We start from the raw sequence: 22,384 nt of genomic DNA, 5'->3' as shown, positions 1-22,384 counted from the left end.
TACTACTGTTATATTGGTGCACATTTCAGAACATTGTAAAATTTTATGACGGCTCTCCATTGTGGCGCACAGGCTTTCTCTGGTTGCGGTGAGCGGGAGCTTGGGTCTCTGGTTGTGGTGAGAGGGAGCAGAGTGTCTGGTTGCCATGCGTGAGCTTTTTTTGTTGTGGTCCAAGGGCTTCTCTGGTTGTGGAGCGTGGGCTCTAGAGGTCGCGCGCTCAGCAGCTGTGCCCCTCGGGTTCTTTGTTTGTGGTTATGTGGGCTTAGTTGCCCCGAGGCATGGGGTATTTTAGTTTCCTGACCAGGGCTTGAACCCATGTCCCCTGCATTCCTTTTTTATTGGAGTATAGTCGATTTACATATTAATTCTTTTAAAAGTAACTATATTGAACTTAGCACATATAAACAAATATTGAACTTAGCACATATAAACATCTTAATGAAAAAATAACTTTCCAAAGCAATCAGAAATTTTTACTTAGAGTGGTGTTCTTTTATAGTTTGTAAATCTCTTTAACATGTAGCTAAATGATAGATAACTTTTGCTTTTTCTTGCTTGTGGAATGTAGCCTCTGGAGAGTTCTGTTTTACATTTGAGAGATAATAAAAGTGAGAGGGGAAAATGGAATTTTTTTAAAAATAGTTTTGAATTTTTGAACCACCCAAAGGGGGTTCCTGGGGACTCTTAAAGGTCCCCAGACCAAACTTTGAGAACTTCTGCTTTGTACTAATGCTTCGTTTTTTTTTGTTTTTTAAGGAGAATTCTTTCTTAAGTTGGTTTGTAAGAGATTTGATGGCATGTATCTTAAAGCCTTTTGTGTTTCAGGTGACTTACTGAGTAACCTGTTGCAGAGTCCTAGTTCAGCCAAACTGTTGAATCAGCCAATCCCCATTCTTGATGCGGAGAGTGAGTATATCTGTTCCCTGGCCTTGGAGTGCCTGGCCCATCTCTTCAGTTGGATTCCTCTGTCTGCCAGCATCACCCCGTCCCTCCTTACCACCATCTTCCACTTTGCGCGCTTTGGCTGTGACATCCGGGCCAGAAAGATGGCATCAGTTAACGGCAGCAGCCAGAACTGTGTGTTGGGTCAAGAGCGAGGCCGGCTGGGGGTCCTGGCCATGTCCTGCATCAATGAACTCATGTCCAAGAACTGTGTGCCTATGGAATTCGAGGAGTACTTACTGCGTATGTTCCAGCAGACTTTCTACCTCCTGCAGAAAATCACCAAGGATAACAATGCCCACACAGTGAAGAGCAGGCTAGAAGAACTCGATGAGAGGTAATGAAAACAGATGTGGCTTCGGCTGTGCCCCAAGAACGGGCCTTGACTGTTGATCACGTTGTGCTGCATAGTGTCCGTAATCCTCTTTGGTTTCAGAATCTGGGGCTCCTGGTGAGGAACGGAGAGGTAGGTATGTACCAGTAAGTCTGAGCTTAGCCAGGAGGGCTCGGGTGGTTAAGGGAAATAAGTTGAGGAGGAAAAGCGATTGTACATTGTACAGGTTGGTTGTCTTCTTTGCCCGTCCATCTCCTGTCCGCCCTTCCTCCCTCGTCCGCCCTCTTCCTCACTCTTGCCTGCAGGTCTGAGGTGGTGCAGGATCGGGGACCGCTGCTCAGGCAGAGCCAAGCCCAGGAGAGGAGGCCCGTGGAGGTACAGGAGTGACCCTCGCCCTTCCTCGCTTGGTGTTGCTTCTTGGTTCTGACTGTTTGACTTTTCCCAAGTGAACGTCATGCAGTGTGTAGGAATGTTGTCACTGTTGTAAGTTTTACACCACTGGCAAGGTTTCCTCAGAAGAGAGGGGCGATGTTCATGTGGGCAGACATCTGTGTTTCTTGGTTACTCTCCTCTTGAAAGCAGCCTAAAGTCACTTCGCCTGTCTTTGTTAAGGACTCAGATGACTCCACAGTGAGCTGAGGCACCGTCTCCTTGTTTATTTCCCTTACAGATGATGTCATTTATGAATCTTACAGTGTTCATTCATGTGATGCTACTGCTGTGTAAAAACAAGGGAAGATTGGAAGCTTATATATTAAGAGCATTAATTTGACCATTCAGAAAGTTTCAAGCAGATAAATTGTATTGAATTAGTAAATATTTCTAGATTGCCTGGGAGCAAAAGTCGTTAGTATTTTAATCAATTTTCCTGGTTTGTTTTTGTTGTTAAGCTATACAGAGTTAAGCCGTTTTCCTTTTCCTTAGAGTAAGCAGTGGGACATAAAGTCAGGTGCCTAAAGTCAAGACGGTTCTAGTCCTTTTTAAATTTAGCAAGTTTGACAAGTTTTTCTGAAGTTGAAAAAAATTGGTATGTAAGAGTATTTTGGTTTGGTTCATCGTGAACAAGCTTTCTGTGAAATTTTCTTTGTATATTCACAAAGGAACTCATAATCTGATATGGTAATATGTGGGTTTATTTTGCATTATTTGATAATGGCTTTCTGTCTGAATTCAAAGGTATCAGCTTTCAAACACACAACTGTATATGTTTATATCCTTTCTAGCTTTGGTTAAGTAAGGCTGTATCTTCATATGGTTAAAAAAAACCCAACAGTTAACCTAGCAGCTTACACCAAGCATCAAATAGATATCAGTTGTATTGACTTTCACTTGTAGTCTAATGTCTGTTACGGCTTACATTCGGGTGGTATAAAAATGTCATCATGGATGATGTATACTGATTTTGTCACATGTAACTTTTGTGCTCTTGGTTTTATATTTTAATCCTATGCTTCCTCTTGCCCTGTGAAAGCTGAGAGGTGCCTGGAAGCAGAAAGGTGACATGAACAATCCTGTGTGCTTGCTTCCTGGCTCTTGGGTCCCTTCCCCTAATTCTAAACAGCTAAGTCCTCTCTCAGTTGTTTAGGAGCTACTTAACCCCAGGTTTCTTGCCTCTCTTCTGCTTTTTTTTTCTAACTTTCTACTGCTCATTAGCACCTGTACCAGAAGGTGGGCAAGGGAAAGAAAATGAGGTGAAATAAAATCAGAGTGTTAGCTGCCAAACAGTCTTGCCTGTATTCTTTTTTAAAATTGAGTTGGAGATGAAAATAAAATTGAGATTGTGTGTTACATGACCTATGACTTTTCCTTATTCTTTTATGGGTGGTAGGGAATTGAGTACATCTTCCTAAAGAGCAGCGAAATGGTTGACAGCTTTGAGTAACCACATCAAAATGTAATAAGCAGAGCAAGGAATGAAGAGTTCCTGCTCTTGAGTCTTAGTGATTGAAGGCCTCAGAGAGAAGTTCTTTTGTACTTTGCCATCTCTAAGAACAGTTGATTGGTGCCTTACTGTTTTTTAAGTGTTTGGCCCCATGGTCCTTATCAAACAAAGTAATTTTTTTTTAAAGCTTCAGATAAACTTACCTGTGTGTGGCAGCCACACAGACAGATTGGTCACCCTCAGGTGCTAGGTCCCAGGAGCAATTTGGGACGTTTATTGATGGGCTAGTTTTGCTCTTTTCAGGACTAGTCTTCTTCCCCCTTATTATCTCATATATCTTTGCTTTAAACAAAAAGCCAGCTTTTTGCAGTTACGAGTTTCAGAATTGCTTTTAGCCAACATATAATTTTTGGCTAAGGCCAAGTTTACCTTTTTTAATCAGTCTCTGAAATGTGTTTTATGGAGGTACACCCATCTCATTTTCTAATCACCTTTTGGTATTGAGGGGCTTATAATGACAGTTTCTGAAATGTGAGAGTGATGACGTGCTGTGTATTTAATAACAGACATCTCTTATCCTTACAGCTGTGACCCACACTCCTCTGTGAAATGATTTTTGAATACAAATGAATTGGGAACTCCCTGTGATGTGAAAAGAAAGAGCACTGGATTGGGAGTGGATGGTGGTCCCATTCTTCCATGAGCTGGCTGAGTGACCTTGGGCCAGTCACTTTGTCTCTCTGGGCCTCATCTGTAAAATGAAGCATCGCTAAATTGTCCCTGAGTCTTGTCCAGCTCGAACAGCCCTCCTCCCTTCTGAAATTTTTTAGAATGGATTGGGATGTGCTGTGTTTAACTAGCACCAGAGCTAGAGGGTGGGGAAAAACATGAACATTGGGTTGCAAGCTTGAGTAGATCTTACCTGGATGCCATGCCTTTTGTATAGCCTTGTTTTGTTTTGAGGTTTGTAGCACATTCGTTTTGATATTTTGGCCTCCTAGCAAAGAAAACCAGCCCTCCAGACGTGCCACATTGAAATGACAGCTGATCCGCCCATCGACCTTTTTAGTACTATTTCCTTTCCCTTTAATTGGGTCATAACACCGAGTTAGCAAATGTGAGGATGCTAGCTTATAAGATGCCTTAGTAGATGGTGTCTGAGGATTAAAGTTGCTTTTCTGCTATGTTTCAGGTGGTAATGGAATGAAGGGTTGCCTGACCTGTAGGTAATTGTTGCAGGCCTTTATATTTTTAACTGCAAATATGTTATAAATCTGTATAGTTTTGTACTGAAAGAAATTTGGATTGAATTGAATTCTTCTCTAAGGAGGTGACTGAGTTTCTCACTGTCGCCTTTTGTCTTCTTGTCTTCTCTAGCTACATCGAGAAGTTTACTGACTTTCTGCGGCTCTTTGTGAGTGTTCACCTAAGGAGAATCGAGTCCTACTCCCAGTTCCCTGTGGTGGAGTTTTTGACACTTTTGTTCAAGTACACATTTCATCAGGTAAAGCACTGGAATGACCCATATCCATCCCTTTCCCACCCAAGAAGCCCACTTTGTTATTTTGGGGAGAAAGAACTTTATTTTATTTTGAGAATATTTACGTAGTGCTTACTATATGAAGATGAACACCTTTATCCTTCATAACAACCCTATGAGGTAGGTATTATTATCATCCCCATTTTACAGATAAAGAAACTGAGGCACAAAGAATAACTTGCTGAGGGTCTTAGAGTTAGTAAGCAGTGTAGCCAGAATTTGAACCCCCTAGGGCCTTTAGCTGTAGTCTGTAGCCGTCACTAAACCTTCCCACAAGGAGACGGTAGTGTAGCTCTCAGGAATTCAGTTTTGGTGGATCCAGTTGTTTCCCTCATTCAGCAGTTGTTTTTTGAGCTCCTATTGTATTTCCTCTTAAGCCAAGTCCTTTCTTTTCATTAGAATTTATATTTTGGTGACCCAGTATTTTTTATTTCTGTTTATATTTTAGCAACTTTATTGAGATAGAATTTATTTGCTAAGCAATTCACCCATTGTAATTGTACGATTCAGTGGTGTTTGGTAGACGTATAGACTTGGGCAGCCATCATCACAGTGCCGTTTTAGACCTTTCAGTCATGCCCTTTCACTTGTGCTCATTTGCATGTCTTTTTTTTCCCTTTCATATAACTGCCTTTGTGTTTTTAAACTTTGTTTTGGGGTATAGACGATTAACAATGTTATAATAGTTTCAGGTAGACAGCGTAGAGACTCAGTGATACATATCCACGCATCCATTCTCCCCCAAACTGCTCTCCCATCTAGGCTGCCGTGTAACGTTGAGCAGAGTTCCCTGTGCTGTACAGTAGGGCCTTGTTACGTGTCCTTTTTAAAATAAGCTTTTTGGGGAGTTCCTGGTGGTTAGGATTCTGGGTTTTTACTGCCATGGCCTGGGTTCAGTCTGTGGTCAGGGGAATTGAGGTTCCGCAAACCTCAAGGTGCAGACTACCCCGCTCCCTTCCAAAGCTTTTTGTTGAAGGGTTACACACATAAAGAAGTGTGTAAATCATACGTGTACAGCTTCATGAGGTTTCCCAAAATGAACAAAGATTTCCCAGGTAACCACCACCCAAGTCAAGAAATAGAATGTTACCAGAATCCCAGAAATCCCCTCATGTCCTTCCCAAATCTTCCCCAGTTCTGACTTCAGCAGATGAGTTGTGCCTGTTTTAGAACTCCTCTAATTGGAAGCATACAATATAGATTTGTTTGACTTTTTTCATTCAACATTATGTTTATGAACTTCATCTGTGTTGTGTGTGGCAGGAGTTTGCTCTCACTGTTTTATAGGAAGTCATTAGAAAAGCGATGCCACTGCCGATTTGGGCTACTTCCAGTTTCTGGTGGTCATGAGTCATGCAGTAAACGTTTTTGTGCCTGCCTTTGGTGACATGCGTAACTCCTTCTGTTGGTGTGTACTAGGAATGGAACTGCTAGGTCAGGGTGGGCATCTGATGTTATAAGTAGTCATTTTGGTAGTTTGAAACATGTAACTTCATGAGGCTAGAGGAGAGGCAAGGGTGGAGGCTGGGAGGGGTGTGTGAATGTAATAGGGGATTTGGATGGGTACGGGTGGAGGAGAAGGAGGTTAAAGAATTGATGAGATGTCTGATAGAGGGGCCAGTGAGCTCAGAGCTAGGAGGAAGCCAGCTGAGCTCAGCAGGGCTAAGATGGGACAGAGGGGTGATGAGATATAGGAGGGTGAGCATGTAGGAGAGAAATATCAGAAATGGGAGAGTTTTGATGTCGATCTGGAGAAACTGGAAAGAGAATCAGGAAAAAAGGAAGGCTTTGACTGATACTTTAGAATAAGTGCAGTAGACATGAGAGAAAAGGAACCAGTGCTGGGGGCAGAAAGAAGGGGTTTATTTGGGAAAACAGAATGAAGTATCATATAGCTTTGTTCTCTATGTAAAATGGGGTCTTTTTAAGATATATGTTATAGAAGAAAGCTTAAAAAAATGTTCTAAGTATGCATGTCGAATGACTACTTCTTTGGGTATTTGAGCTCTGGTTATTTGTAATAGGCCTTTGTCCTTGGACAAGTCTTTTAAATTTCTAAGGAGTTAGACTGCAGGGGGGGCATCTTTTTTTTTTTTTGGACTAAGCTGGGTCTTCCTTGCCACACGAGGGCTTTCTCCACTTGCAGTGAGTGAGGGCTACTCTGTAGTTGTGGTGCAAGGGCTTCTCATTGCACAACACAGGCTCTCGAGCATGTGGGCTTAGTAGTTGTGGCTCATGGACTTAGTTGCCCCGTGGCATGTGGAATCTTTGTGGACCAGGGATTGAACCTGTGCCCCCTGCTTTGGCTGGTGGATTCTCAAACATCGAACCACAAGGAAAGTCCTCTGGTTCTCTTTTTGTTCCTTATTTTGTCACCTTAGCAGGTGACTTTACTTCTGAGCCTTGGTTTCTTTAATCTGTAAAATGGAAAGAAGAAAAATATCTCTCCATTTTCCAGGACTGTTGTGAAGGTCAAATAGAACAAATGCAAATGGAAACAATTCCCTGGAGAAAGGAGTAGTGGTATCATTAGTTTCTAAAGGCTCTTGCCAGTTGGTCTTTGGTGACTAACTGGCTCTGGAGTCTGAGGAGTAAATCTGAGTATGGGTACATTTTAGAAAGGGGTCTGTGAGGGCTCTGCAGAGTTGACACCAAAAGTGTGGTCAGCCTATCCACCTTTATGATCTTACCATTCTGTGCCCAGAGCAGTCGTCAAAGGCCAGATTGTGGGCGGCACAGGAGGCCTCACGTGGGGTCTGTAGATGTGGATGGGAACCATGGTGTTTTAGGTCCTGAAGAGGGTGTATCTGTCCAACTTTTCTTCCAGCCTCAAGCCACATAGTAAATCCTCAATTCAAAGGCATGAGAAGGACGTGTGTAATTGTGAAGCACTTTGACATAGCCATTAGCTCTTGGCTTTTCTCAGAAGCCACATGTGTCTGATCAGTTATGTTTTTTGGTGAGGGAGCAGGTAGGTATTGCTTTTCAAATCAAGGAAGTGTGACTGGGTAAGCTCCTGACAGGAAGCACAGCACACTGCAGCCAGGACAAGGCTCATCTCCTGGCTGCCAGTCTAGTGTCTGTCCACAGGCTACCCATATTGTTTGCACATGGCTTATTGTGTGTTTTTTCCTGCTTATTCTTCTGATTTATTTTGTGCTTTGAGGAGGGCCTTGCCAGTGGTCCTGATTGAGCTGTTAGCAGTCTAGTTCCAGGGCAGCCCTGTGCGTTATGAGTGGAGTCTGCCACTTTAAAAAACAAAAGTTTACATATTTGACTGTGTTGAGTCTTAGTTGTGGCACGCGGGCTCTCCGTTGCGGCACATGGGCTTCTCTAGTTGTGTAGCACGGGCTCCAGAGCCCCCAGGCTTAATTGCCACACAATATCTGGGATCTTAGTTCCCTGGGATCAAATCCAAGTCCCCTGCATTAGAAGGTGGATTCTTAACCACGGACCACCAGGGAAGTCCCTTCCCCCTTTTTTTTAAGTTTATAGCTTTTCTGTCTTAGACTCGGCCTGGGTATAGAACTTCACTGTACACCACCACCATTGTCATAAGTTACCTCTTGGACAAATTCTATACCTGCCTATGTAAACTTCTGGATTGTCTTGGATCAGAAATGGAAGGAAGCTGATCTAAGAAGATAGTGGTATTATTTCTTGCCATATCTAATCCTGCCATCAATGATGTAGTTGAATGATGTAATAACAAGTAAAATGAAGGAGTTCTTGTAGGTAGCAAGGATTTGAGGGGATACATAAGGGTTGGGGGTTGGGGGTGCCACAGATGAAACTGAATATGTATGAGGAGGACTATATACTGCAGAAAAGAGTGCCTGGATTTTGCAAAACTCCTGAGAAAGTGCAGTGGTCCAGATGCTAGGACCCTACAAAGACTTGTTCTCTTCTCACTTTGTCCTTATCAAAACTCACAGCAGAGGTTGCTGTTAGCCTGTTTGACACATCTACTTTGCAGATAAGCCGGAGCCTGCGGGTCAGACTTAACGAGCTCACTTAGTCTGTCATGTAGGAAGACTGCAAGTGTTTGTTTCCTAATGTTCAGATGTGTGAACTTGTCACTTAGAAGCCACTGAAACTTGGTTTTGGTTTTGTAATAGTACATAGTGGAAAGAGCATTGGCTGGGGGAGTAAGGAGAGCTGCTCCTGTCCCTGACACTGAACGGATCTCTGGATCTCAATTTCTTTTTCTCTGAAGCAGATTTGAATCAGAGGATCAGTGAGAACTCTCCACATCACAGTCTCAGAGTTCAAGATAGGTGTTCTCTTGGCTTATTTTGTAAATTGGTTTGTTCTGCATAATATCTCCTTAATGATATGTTCCATGGACCCTTGTTAGTTCAGCAGGGCCCAATCGTGAAGACCAAATAAAAGACACCAATTGTGGTTATTACCAAGAAGTCGAGGGAACCTACGCTTATGGTCGTAGAGTTCTGGTGGAAGTAAACACTGGTGGGTGTGTTTCTAAGGAGTAGTTACATTAAGTAATTTCATTGTCTGGATTTCTTTTGCACCATAGCCTACTCATGAAGGTTACTTCTCTTGTTTGGATATCTGGACGCTCTTTTTGGACTATCTGACAAGTAAAATTAAAAGCCGACTGGGAGACAAGGAAGCAGTTCTCAACAGGTAAACCACAGAAACATTGATAACTAGAAATAGACATTTTGGTCAGTTTCTCTTGTGGCCTAAAGAGTCTGCCACGCTGTCAGACCGTTTTAGTGAAACTGAGTCACATAAGCTGTTTAGGTAGTAATGCCATTGAGCATTCTCTTGTCTTCCCCTTAGATACCTCATTTTTAAAAAACATTTTCCTGATTAAAAAGTAATATGTATTAAGTTTTTAGGTATGATAATGCTTTTGTGGCCCCTTCTCCCCCATGACCCTTACTTTAGAGATATAAGTTGAAGTATTTATTGGATTAAATGATACGACATCTGAGATTTGGTTTAAAATAATTCCCTGGGGCTAGTGGGGGAAGTGGGTTGACCGTGTGTTGACAATTGATGTTGAACTTAGTTGATAGGAACTTGGAGTTCATTATATCCTCACTTCTTTTGTATGTGCTTGAAAATTTACTAAATAATGAATACTTGTCAGGGAAAAAGTGTTTATTTTAAAAACTAGCAAAGATAGAAAAATATAAAGAAGATACGTTTTCTATAATCTCACAATCCAGGGATAATTAGTTTTGTACTTCTTGTTATAGTTTAGAAACAGAAAATGGGGAAATGTTTTTTCCCCACATTTCTCAAGCCCATTTTTCTTGTTTGCAGGCAGAAAGTATGTTTCCTGTACACTGTAGTCCTTATATATCTAACTATTTGAAGCTAATATATCTAGAGTGCTCAGCACATTACAAATGCTCAGTAAATAGTATCAGTGGTGGATGGTGGAGATAGTGAACACCTCTCTCCTAGAGTGCCAAATGGAGGTGGTGAGGAGAACTCCATCTGGAGAGAGTTGGACTGAACTTCTTAAAACCCTTTCCATTCCTGAGGCTTGAAGAATTTTTAAAATTCTAAATGGTATTTTCATTCCACGTTTAAGCATTTGCACTTTCATTCCCCAAACTATTTTTATGATTGCAAAAGAGCTTCCAGCTTGTTATGGTGTCAGGTCACATGTGGTTCTGGGTAGTGTATTTGTGTATCGGAAACCTTCTTACACAACAGTAGATCCTGTTTTTGGTGAACTTGCCAACTGTGAGTAATTGTGTTGTTGAATGAGATTCTTCAAAGAAGAGGCGCTTCCGCCAGATTCTCTTTCTTGTACGCTGAGCAGTCGCGTCCTTTGCTTCTGGGACTGTGCCTGATTTTGCTATGTTTAAGTGGTTAGATGGTCTTTCACATCGCTCAGACTTTTTGGAAGAATAAGCTGAGGAAATGATCGGCACGAAAATGCTTTTAAAAGCACAGTAGAAATGTGCTTTAGGTGAGGAGAATACAGTATTGTTCCACCGAGAAACACTTGTACTGATTGTTGCACCAATAGAAGGAGCAGTGGTGCAGTTTAAATTCCTTTTCTGCTTCATGGTAGCAGTGTTACTTTTGGTCAAGTCATATCATAATCACATTTCCTCTTGCAAAATGAGCATACTAATACCTCTCTTGCAGAATGGCTAGGATTCAAGGAAATCGTGTTATATAAATAAAATACCTGGCATAGTATTGATCACATGTTAGGCACTCAATGGATGGTCACTGTAATGACCACACAGTAATAATAAGTCACAGAAGATGTTGCTGTAGTTTGACTGAGGTGGTGATTGTGGAGTTAAGTGACAGGACCCCTGGACAACAGAGATTCCTCAGCCCACTTGCCTGCCTGCCCAGGAGTCTGTCGTCACAGTTGTCAGCGGTCCTGGCTGACCACTTTAAACACTAGGGATTTTTCTTGCTGATCATTTGATTATATCCTAAATAAGGCTTTCTGATTTTTCATGACTTAAAAAAAAATACATATATAACACTTTCATACTTTTAAAAAACAACCCAAACATTCAAAGCTTGTCTGTGGTTTATGCCGTTAAATGGTAACCATCATCTGGGGTAACAGCTTGTCAGTCCGACGCCCCCTAGTGGTCAAAGGTAGTAGACTACAAAGAAGGATGTACTGCGTCCTCGAAGAAAATAGTTGAACTCTGTTTTTCCTGTCACCTCTTATGGAGCATATTTATAAGAAGTGCACACTCAAAAAATCTTAAGTGAAAGTTTGGCAACCACGGCTCTAGGTTATCTTAGAGATCCCAATATGTTGAAGCAGCTGATAAAGAGCACTGGCTACAGATACTTACTGGGTTGATTTTTAGTGAGGAGCTTGTCAATGCAATCAAATGTTTTTCAACTGATAAAATATATCTGAAAGAAGTTAGGGGGCTTTTGTGACTTGAATCAGAATTTCAGAAGCAACTGGTCTTGCAGGAAGTAGTCAGATGTTTTCTTGGTGTCTTAAATGGGAGACGTAGGTGTGGTTAAGTCATAGAGACAGCATTCAGTTCCTGTCTCTTGTGGTTTATAGGTTTTGCATCATTCATCACAACAAAGTGGTAGGCTTTGTAGGCTACAAATTTAGAAGCACAAATGTACATAGATATATTTTGGGTCCTAGGAGTTTGGAAATTGGAACTCCACATGTTCCTTGCTTAGTCAGGATGCTCAAGAATTTCTTGTTCAGAGCTGGTGGGGACTTGGAGAACTTGAGTCCCAGTGTTAACAGATAAATGTTCTATAATACACCCAGCTGAACTAATTGCTAATGGGGTTCATTGTCCGGGTTTGACATTTTGAATTAATGGTGTTGGAAGACCTGAATTTCAGTTTCCTTTTCCCCTTTGTGCTTTGGGAATGGTTGTGCCTACTTTAAAAGTTGTTGAGCAAGTTAAATGAGTCAGTTTAAAGTACCTTGGCTGATAGTACATGTTCAGTAAATAAGTATTAGTTCTCATCCTTTGTCTCTCTAACTTCCTTCTCTCTGTGCTTGTCAATGTGTAGGGAGACACCTGGGTAGAAACTTATTTTTACAGGAGGATGAGGAAACTTGAAGTGTGTTAAGCAACCTAAAGTTACTGAGTCATGTCCTGTGAACCCCTTTGTCATGAGAGTGCTGGCAAGTGCTGGCCACAGACCTGCCAGGGATTCCGGGTGACACTAGATTGGACTGTAAACAAATGTGGGTAGGCGTGAGAAAACTTGCTGCCCTTTTCTTGTGAGTGGGTTTTTCTGCTTAGTAAAGAGGAAGTGCCATTGTGATACACAGCATTTTGATACAGTTAGTAAAAGGTATTAACTAGGTTTATGTCAGGGCTCCAGTAGCTTTCTAGCTCTTGCTACACGAAATTCATGCTGTTGGCTGCCCCAGAGAGCAAGTGAATGGGATCTTAGTTGTTTCACTGAGTTGAAAAAGCTATCCAGGATTATGCTTCGGTGCTTTGTAGTTATATGATTTGTAGGTTTGTTTATTTATTGCCTGCATGTTGATTCATTTGTTCTCTTTCATTCATCATACATTTACTAAGCACCTGCTATGTAGTTGCCTTAACATAACATTTTAGTTAACTCTCAGAAGAAGTTGGAGTGCTTCTGAAATCACATTTGTGGCTTGAGCCACACAGATCTGTAGGTTTATTTCCATTGTATATTTAAGCACTTAATGCTCTAAGTTTCCCTGTGAGCACTGCTTAAGCTTTATCTATCAAATTCTAATATGTTTTAGTTTCCTTTTCATTCAGTTTATCTTGTAATCTCTCTTGAGAATTCCTCTTTGGTGTTTAATTTCTAAATATTTGAGGATTTTCCCTGTGTCTTCTTGCTGTTGTCTTTTAGTTTATCATGATCTACAAACATATTTTGTGTGATTTCAGTTCTTTTCAATTTGTCAGGATTTGTTTTATGACCTACTCTTCTTGGGGCTTATTCATTGTGCTTGAAAGAGTGTGTATTCTGCTGTTGTTGGGTGGAGTGTTCCAGATACGTCAGGTCAGAGTGGTTGATAGTGTCTACATGTTGTCTTTATCCAGTTTGTTCTATCAGTTACTGAGAGGGGTCAGTTCTCCCAAGTAAAACTGTGGAGTTTCTATGTCTCCTTTCAGTTCTATCAGTTTTTGCTTCGTTTATTTTGAGACTCTGTTGTTAGTTTCTAGAGAAGGAAATGGCAACCCACTCCAGTATTTTTGCCTGGGAAATCCCACGGACAGAGGAGCTTGGTGGATTACAGTCCATGGGGTTGCAAAAAGTGAACATGACTGAGCAGCTAAATGACAACAACATTTCACAAAAATTTAGTTTTTCCTTTCAGTGTATCTCCTGAATGATTGACTGTATTTATGAGTTTTTTAAGTGGTTGCTTTGTATATTCAAATGCATATATATTTAACTTTTCAAGTTAACATATTACCACATCAAGTGTAATATAGAAGCCTCACCACTTTTCTGCTCTCTCTTCTTGTATTGAGGCTGCCATATGTTTTACATCTGTGAGCAGTGAAAATCCCATCAGACAATGTTCTGTTTTTGCTTTCATCCAGCATTCATATTTTAAGAGATCTTAAGAGAATCAACACAGAGACAGTTGTTCTATTTACCCAGAGATCTGCCAGTTCTCTTGCTTACCCTTCATTCTGAAGTTCCACGTTTCTTTCTGTTTTAAAATGAATTAATTAACTGGTTAATTTTGGGGGCTGCGCTGGGTCTTTGTTGCTTTCTCTAGTTGTGGTGATGGGGCGCTGCTCTTCGTTGCGGTGCGCAGCCTTCTCGTTGCAGAGCAAAGGCGCTAGGGCACGCAGAGTTCAGTAGGCATGGCTCATGGGCTCAGTGGTTGTGGTGCATAGGCTTACTTGCTTCATGGCATGTGGGATCTTCTTGGACCAGGGATTGAACCCATGTCCTCTGCATTTGCAGGCAGATTGTTTTTTTTTTTTAGAAAAATCTTTTAAATAATTTTATTTATTTAGTTTTGGCTGCCTTGGGTCTTTATTGCTGTGAGGGCTCTTCTCTAGTTGTGGCAAGCAGGGGCTACTCTGGTTGTGGGGCATGAGTTTCTCCTGCCGCGGCTTCTCTTGTTGCCGAGCACGGGCTCTAGAGCATTCGGGCTTCAGTAGTTGTGGCATGTGGGCTCAGCAGTTGCGGTGCCCTGGGGCAGGCAGGTTTCCAGGTTTCTTTCTGATTATCATTTACCTTCTCAATTAACCAGCTCGGCTTGCCATAATGAAATACCACTGACTGGGGTGGCTTAAACAATAGAAATGAATTTTCTCTTACATCTAGAGAATGGAGGTCATAGGTGAGGGTGCTGGCAGATTTGGTTTCTTGTGAGGGCTCTCTTCCTGGTTTACAGATGCTGCCTTCCCTCCACGTCCTCACACGGCCTCTTTTCTGTGCTTGCACGGGGAGGAGGGAGCGTGAACACACTCCACTCCCTCATGTCTCTCTCTCTTCGGGTAAAGGCCCACCCCACCCATATGATCTCACTTAACTTCTATTACCTTTCATAGGCCTTATCTCCAGATACAGTCATACTGAGAGTTAGGGGCTTCAACGTATGTATTTTGAGTGGACACAGTTCAGTCCAAAACACCCTCCAGCTGAAGACTCTCATGGAGGATGCTTATAATAGCTTGCTTTAAAAATCTTTGATAATTCCAGCATCTGTGTTATCTGTGACAGTTTGCTGATTGTCTTCCCCTTGATAAGCATTCAGTGTCTCCTCATTTTTTGTATGTCAACTATTTTAGAGGCCCTGTACATGTTTGTTCTACCAGACTTAGGCATGAGTTCCACCTCCACAGTCACTGTATGGTCAAAGATGGGTGCTGAATCTGTGGACAGCACACCCGTGATTCAGGCAGCAGGAGTAGAGGGGAGAGGTGGACAAAAGCAGCTTTCCCAGAGGCCCCACCAAATAACTAATACTTCCTTGACTACTCCTGTCTGCAGAGGAAGACTGGGAAATGTAGTCTTTCATTTGGCATCAGGGCCTCGTGTCCTCTTATCGGGGAAGAAGGGGGTTGGGTAGGCAAATGACAAATATAAGCTCTAGGCGCAAGTGTTTGAACTTAGCCTTTTTCTAAAGTCTACTGAAGTGGGATTTTGATTCTGTTTGCAAGTTTTCCCACAGATGTTGCCTATTTTATTAGTGATTTTTCTCTGCCAGTATTCTCCTCTGGGCCATCATGCTTAATTACTTATCTTGTCTAGCTTGTTAAGTTATTTGCAAATAATGAGGAACTCTTTGAGGGATTGAGGGGGGACAGTGTCTCTGTCTCTGATGAAGAAATGAGCTCCTGTGCCCACAGAGCTCTGAAATGTGACATTTCAGGAGGATTTTTAAGTATTTAGACTGTGTCTGCAGTCTCAGTACAGGGGTTGTAACTCTTAGACTGAATGAACTGTACTTGGTCTTGGTATTGGATACCTTTTGGCTTTAATTGTCTTGTTGTCTTGGCACTCCCTGTATAAGATTAGGTGATTGATAAGTTAGAGTCCTGTCAGGAAAACAGAAATTACACTTATTTAAGAATTCAATGTGGGAAATTGCTTAAACACGTTTTAGAGGAGTGGAAAGCAAAAAGGGAACACTGAGACAACACATGATAACTACAGGAAGCAGTTTCATCCCTAGGGCTAGGGGTACAACGGAAAGGTGTCGGGGTCACTGACTATCAGAGAGACGGCCTCCATGCAGCTAGAGGTCAGATCTCTGAGGGGAGGGAATCACCCAGTTGCCACAGCTCAGAAGAGGGACCCCAGGGAGCTAGGACTTATTCCTTTGAGGAGAGGTTGTGACCTGGCTCCTGTTGGCACCTCAGAGAGAGGGTGTGATGGGGCTGGCTTGGGGAGTGTGGAAGCTGAAAGCTGAAACCTCTTATTACTGCTTTTACTGCCCGGGGACCACTGTTGGGGTGACACTGCCAGGACAGCAAGCCCACAGGAAGAAAGGGGTCCCTTTGCCTTTCAGTTTTCCTCTAGTGTTTGATAGAGTCCAACAAGCAGAGATGAGATGTGCTGTGTGCAGCCTCGGTCCCCGCATCACAGAGTGTGGAGAGAGGACTGGTGCTGGGAGCTGAGCCACCAGGGTGGGTGCTTTGCCCTGTGAGTGGGTCTAGCCCTGAACTTCTCGTAGAAACATTTCAGGAAATGTTTAAGGCAAATGTTTAGGCCACATGATTTGTTCTTGAAAATTAGTGGTTTGTTGGCCCTTGTGGCAGCAACTATTACATATAACTTTGGTGCTAAGTTAGATTCTTACCACATCTGGGAAATATCCAAGCCTCGGGCTCCAAATGTTTCTTTGAGAAATTATTTTTAGACAGATCAAGGGGTCAGGGTTTCCCTAGACTTTTTCCATGTCTTCTTTTAGGCTTTAAGTGTTCTTAAAAGTTGACTAAAATTGAGGTTTTGGGGAATGGGTAGAGCAGGCTCAAAGCCTGTTGGTGGTTTATGTGTAGAGAGAAGAACATGAGGTGTTGATTTTAGGGAGCCCTGGGTTCAAACCAGCTAGCTTTATGACCTTGGGCAGTTGATTTAACTTCTCTTAACTATAATTTCCTCATCAGAAAAGTATCAGTAATACCACCTACCTCTCACAGTTGTTGACAGGATTGAATCATTGGGTTCCCTGGTGGTCTGGTACTTAGGATTCTGGGCTTTCACTGCCATGACCTGAGTTTAATTCCTGCACAGGGAACTGAGATCCCACAAGCCATGTGGTGCAGCCCGCCTGCCCCCAAATCGGATCATTGAGTTAATTGATATTGATATATAGTACTTACAATCCTCAGGGCAACCACTGAGAAAAAAAACTTTAAAATATATGGTAAAAGAAATGACAAGGGAATTAAAATAGTACACTCAAAAAATTTATTTAACACAAAAGGAAGCAGTCCTAGTGGAAGTAAGGAATAAAAGATAAAACATAGAGAAAACAAATAACGAAATGGCAGAAGTCAGTCCTTTCTTATTGGTAATTACATTAAATGTAAAGGCTTAACTTCTCTAGTTAAAAAGCAAAGATTGGCAGAATGGACTAAAAATACATGATCTGACTACATGTTGTTTACAAGAGACTGACTTGAATTTTAAAGGCACAAATAGGTTTAAAGTAAAAAGAGGAAAAGATATTCCATGCCAACAATAACCAAAATAAACCTGAGGTAACTACACTGTGTGTGTGTGGGGTATTCTTAGTCACTCATTCGTGTCCAGCTCTTTGTAACCCTTTGGGGCGTAGCCCCCCAGGCTCCTCTGTCCGTGGGATTTTTCAGGTGAGAATACTGGAGTGGGTTGCCATTGCTTCCTCCAGGTGATCTTCCCTACTTAGGTACTGAACCCATGTTCTGTGTCTCCTGCATTGTAGACAGATTGTTTACCTACTGACTATATACTAAGTTAGACAGAATAGACTTTTAAGACAAAAATTGGTACCAGAGACAAAGGATATTATATAAGAAGGTGCCTAGAACATAGTTGAATAAGTCACACCCCTGCTCCTGTCCCACGGTCACATTACACTTGCCAAACCATGAACTAAGTTTAGTTTAGATGCTTCTTGTGTGCGGTAATCCAGTGTAGACACCATTCCCTTCAGAATATGGGGGGCCTTTTTGAAATCCTAGGCTAAAAGCCTGCTTTCTCCTGATGTTGCATTTCTCCCTGCCACATAGGTACGAAGACGCCCTAGTCCTCTTGCTGACAGAGGTGTTGAATCGAATCCAGTTCAGATACAACCAGGCCCAGCTGGAGGAGTTGGATGATGAGACTCTGGATGACGATGTAAGCAGCACAGCCTTGTTGGCCTTAATCCTTGTCACGCTGTGGTATGAATGGAAATGGGGACTTGGAATCCATAGCTCTTTGCTCTGGAGACCGTCTTTAAGCCAGAACAATCTTATGGTTTGAGTTACTCATTTGATATTTGTATTCTGCTGGTCGATTCGGGTTTATGAACTGTAAAAAGGTTTTACAGGCATTTACCTGTATGGACTAGAGACGTAAGTAAAGAAGCCATACATACAGTGAAAAGTGGTTTAGTAAGAACTTGGCATCCCACCTCTTTTCCCCTGCCTTGCATCCACACTCTGGGCAACAAATATAAGCTGGCTGGGTACTGGTGGAGATAGTTAGAGATACTTAAATGATAAGGCTAGGGTGAAAGGACATCTCTATTGACTATATTTTATTAATATAAACTGATATCTCTTAAAATCAACCTTGAGTTTATTGACGCTGGCGTGCCCCACATTGGTAAGAAAAATGTCTTTAAGGATATAATCCCAGTGTTCCTTTTTCTTAACCACCATGCATTTAAACTTTTTCAAGTCACTGTTACGTCTCTCAGAATAGCAGCCACTGTGCTGTGGTTAAGACCTTGAGGGTAGCCATATCTGGGTTAGAAACAGCCTTGTGCTTGGAACCAGATGGCCTAGATTTGACTGTGCAGCCTTGAGTACAAAGAAGGTGGCAGACTGGCCACTGGATTTCTCTGAGGTTTAATTTCCACATCTCCTGAGCGGGAACGATATGTCTGAACCGACCTGTGTTGACAGTCAGGTGAGGGCAGCACACATGGACATAGCGGCCGTGCGCCTGGTGGACGGTAGGTGCTTGGCAGCACTTGGTAGACTTAGCTTCACTTCCTGGTACCTGTTTGATATAAGCCAGTGCATCTCATAGTTTATCTGAATAAGAGTCACTGTGAGACAGCTTGTTAAGCAGACTTTGATTCAGGAAGTGTGTGTGGGGGGTTGGGGAGGCAGCGGGGCACAGAATTTGCATTTCTGACAACCCCCCACCCTGGAGATGCCGATGCTGCCTGTTCATCGACCATACTTTGTGGTCATACTTTAGCACTAATGTGGCCGGTTATATAAGCTCAGGAACCGGCTGTCTCAGAAGGTAATGAATGACAGATTCCTACAGCTGGGATGATGGAAAGGGCACTTGAGCATTTATTTCACCAGTCACTTTTTAAAATCTCTTATTCCTGTGACAGGGAGAAAAGTAGGTCATTCTGTGTGGATCATTTACTTTTTGAGGAACCAGCTTCTTATGACATTAATTCATTGGATCAAAAAATTTTTTTTTAGCTTGGCCTTTTTAAAGTACCAAATAACCTGGTTTACTGTTTCTTCACATACTTATGTCTGAGAGTGGGCTTGAGGTGGAGGGCAGGCTGGCAGGAGAGCTGATCCTTCTGTGTTTGCCCGGCAGCAGCAGACAGAGTGGCAGCGGTACTTACGCCAGAGCCTGGAGGTGGTGGCCAAAGTGATGGAGCTCCTTCCCACACACGCCTTCTCCACACTGGTAACTCACCGTCTGGGGGGAGCGGAGGGCCTGATGATCTCCCTGCATATAGCGTGGCGGGGTAGGCGTCTGTGCTCACCAGTCTTACACAATGTATATATTTTAAACAATAATAATTATGATAACCGACCCTTGAATTTAATGTGTTTAACATTTCCTCCCAGTATTTTAAAATGAGCTTTTGGAAGCTCTGTTTTTCTTTCCTAAACTCTTGGGCATAATATAAATTTTACTGATGCCTTTATTCTTTCACCAGTGGCTTATAAGTGGCCAAGCCAAGTGGAAGATTTATTTATAAAAATTATACTGTTGGAAAAAAAAAATTATACTGTTGGAAAGTTAGCCTTCGTAAAACTCAAAAAACTCTTGGCAGATTATTTGCTGGGCAGTTTCTGTCTATGTTTATGTGAACATAGAATCCTTAGTCATAAGGACTGATTTCATTCACTAAGTGATGCTTGTTATTTGAAGGCGTTTCATTAAGTCCATTTCTGCTCTAAAGGCAGGATAATTTATTGAGGTCAGGTTTGCATTGCACGGCCCAGCCGTGTCTCGTGTTCTCTTACCTGGAGACTGCCATTTTATTTTCCATATGCCTTTCATGGGGACCTGTCATATTAACGTCTTAATTTTATCTTAATGGTGAGTTAACAGCTTTAGGAAGAAAAGATAGAGCTCTGATTATGAAGGTCCTGTCTGCTAAATGAGTAAGGCAAACTGACTCCTCCAAATAATTTGGCTGTCTCTTCACTCTATCATGCACTTTAATAAGGCATAACTGTGCTTTTTTTCAAGGGCAGGATTTCCCTTGGACTTGAAGGGAGCTGGGTCCTGTCTCAGAGCTCTAGAAAGTATAGATCATTTGGAGGCTTGATATCCTCATTTAAGGACATAATTGTCATAATAATCATAGTGCTTTGTTTAGAAAAGTATGGAACTAGTGCGTTATTTTCTTTCTTATTCCAAATATTAACTGGTGGTTCTAATTGTAGAAGACTTCTTGGGGATGGGAGGTGCTGAGGGGTGCCACCTCTTCTTAGCTGTGTGTAAAGGCTCCGAGAGAAAAGTTTTTTACCCTGCTCCTCCCACTATAGATACTTCTTTCAATGTTTAAATGCTGTTAAAATTCGCATTTATGTTTTTTTTAATCTTTTGTTTCTTTCAGTTCCCAGTTCTTCAGGACAATTTAGAAGTTTATCTGGGGTTACAGCAGTTTATAGTTACTTCAGGGCCAGGTAAACTTTGATCTTCTAATTTAATGTTCAGAAAAAAGATTCTGAAAAATCATCCTCCCGGGAGGACTTGAGAGCAGCGCTGCAGCAGACGACCTGGTGGAGCTGATCATGGGCCTTGTCAGCTCTCCTGCGTCAGCGTTGCTGTGGTTTAGTCGCTCAGTCATGCCCAACTCTTTGCGACCCTGTGGACTAATACTTAATCACTGCCGCCTTTGTTGTCAGAACATGATTTCTCCACTGCCCCCTCCTCACTGCTTCCTCTCTCTCAATTTCTAAATAGGCAAAAATTAAAAAAAAAAAAATGATTAGAAAGGAGCTGTGGGGGAGGTAGAGGATGAGGCTGTGACAGTCTCTCCCAAAGAGGTGTTTCAGTGAGAGAGAAGCTAATTTGGAATAAAGAAGTAGGACTTTTTAAAAACCCTGGCAATTGGAATATTTCTCTGTGTCCTTTAAACCAGTTGGTGAGCTAGGGGAAAAAATAGCCTTGGACTTTGCTGGGATGTGTTCTTCCTTCTCTGGGTTTTAGGATCAGGAGGACCTGGGAGCAGCTCTGCAGCACATGGGGATTGTCAACTCTCTTGTGTTAACGTTGTTGTTGTTTAGTCGCTAAGTCGTGCCTGACTCTTTGTGACCCTGTGAACTACAGCTTGCCAGGCTCCTCTGTCTGTGGAATTATCCTGGCAAGACTACTAAAGAGAGTTGCTATTTCCTTCTCCAGGGGATCTTCCCGACCCAAGGATCGAGCCTGTGTCTCTTGTGTCTCCTGCATTGGCAGGCAGATTCTTTACCACTGTGCCACCTGCTCAGCCCTCCTGTGTCAGTGGCCCTGACTGCAGCCATTTGGAGGGGCCTTGGCCTGCTGTTGGCAGGTTTCACCAGTTGGGGTTTTAGGGTTAGCATTTTGGGATTATTTTGTTAATAATAATAGCTTCTGTTTGTAGAAGAGGTATTGCATGTCAGGCACCATATTATTTGCTTTTGTTATTTAATTCTCTCAACTCTCCTGTGAGGTGTAAGTACTAATCACGGTTCTCTTGTTTTACAAAAGAGGAAATTGATGTTCAGAGGTGTTAGTTTACCCAAGGTCACATAGCTTGTTGGTGCTAGTCCCAGGAGGGTATACTAGGAAATAATAAAAAGTTGAATTAGCCAAAATCTGATATTCATTCTGCAGCCAAAAGCACCAGGAACGTCTTTCTTGCAAACACATTTGTGCTACAGACACACACACATAGACACACACAAAGACACATAGGCAGCCAAAAGCACCAGGAACGTCTTTCTTGCAAACACATTTGTGCTACAGACACACACACATAGACACACACAAAGACACATAGGCAGCCAAAAGCACCAGGAACGTCTTTCTTGCAAACACATTTGTGCTACAGACACACACACATAGACACACACAAAGACACATAGGCAGCCAAAAGCACCAGGAACGTCTTTCTTGCAAACACATTTGTGCTACAGACACACACACATAGACACACACAAAGACACATAGGCAGCCAAAAGCACCAGGAACGTCTTTCTTGCAAACACATTTGTGCTACAGACACACACACATAGACACACACAAAGACACATAGGCAGCCAAAAGCACCAGGAACGTCTTTCTTGCAAACACA

At 42.2% G+C, this 22,384-nt stretch overlaps 1 protein-coding gene across 2 annotated transcripts in view; it reads left to right on the top strand.

Moving 5' to 3' along the window:
* The window catches only part of XPO6 (exportin 6), a 109,657-nt gene that overhangs the window by 53,805 nt on the left and 33,468 nt on the right, over window positions 1-22,384 (top strand). The window contains exons 7-12 of one of the 2 annotated variants that reach the window (XM_043454824.1): window positions 826-1,279; window positions 4,536-4,662; window positions 9,236-9,345; window positions 17,877-17,985; window positions 19,426-19,515; window positions 20,681-20,750. In XM_043454824.1, coding sequence (XP_043310759.1) covers window positions 826-1,279; window positions 4,536-4,662; window positions 9,236-9,345; window positions 17,877-17,985; window positions 19,426-19,515; window positions 20,681-20,750 — 960 coding nt within the window. Of the gene's footprint in view, window positions 1-825; window positions 1,280-4,535; window positions 4,663-9,235; window positions 9,346-17,876; window positions 17,986-19,422; window positions 19,516-20,680; window positions 20,751-22,384 lie in introns of both variants that reach the window. The other variant, XM_043454823.1, reaches the window with a different exon arrangement.

This window comes from Cervus canadensis, chromosome 32 (assembly GCF_019320065.1).
Source record: "Cervus canadensis isolate Bull #8, Minnesota chromosome 32, ASM1932006v1, whole genome shotgun sequence".
Classification (NCBI taxonomy): domain Eukaryota; kingdom Metazoa; phylum Chordata; class Mammalia; order Artiodactyla; family Cervidae; genus Cervus; species Cervus canadensis.
Note: the sequence above shows the minus strand (reverse complement) of the source record. Positions and strands in the feature narration are given on the sequence as shown.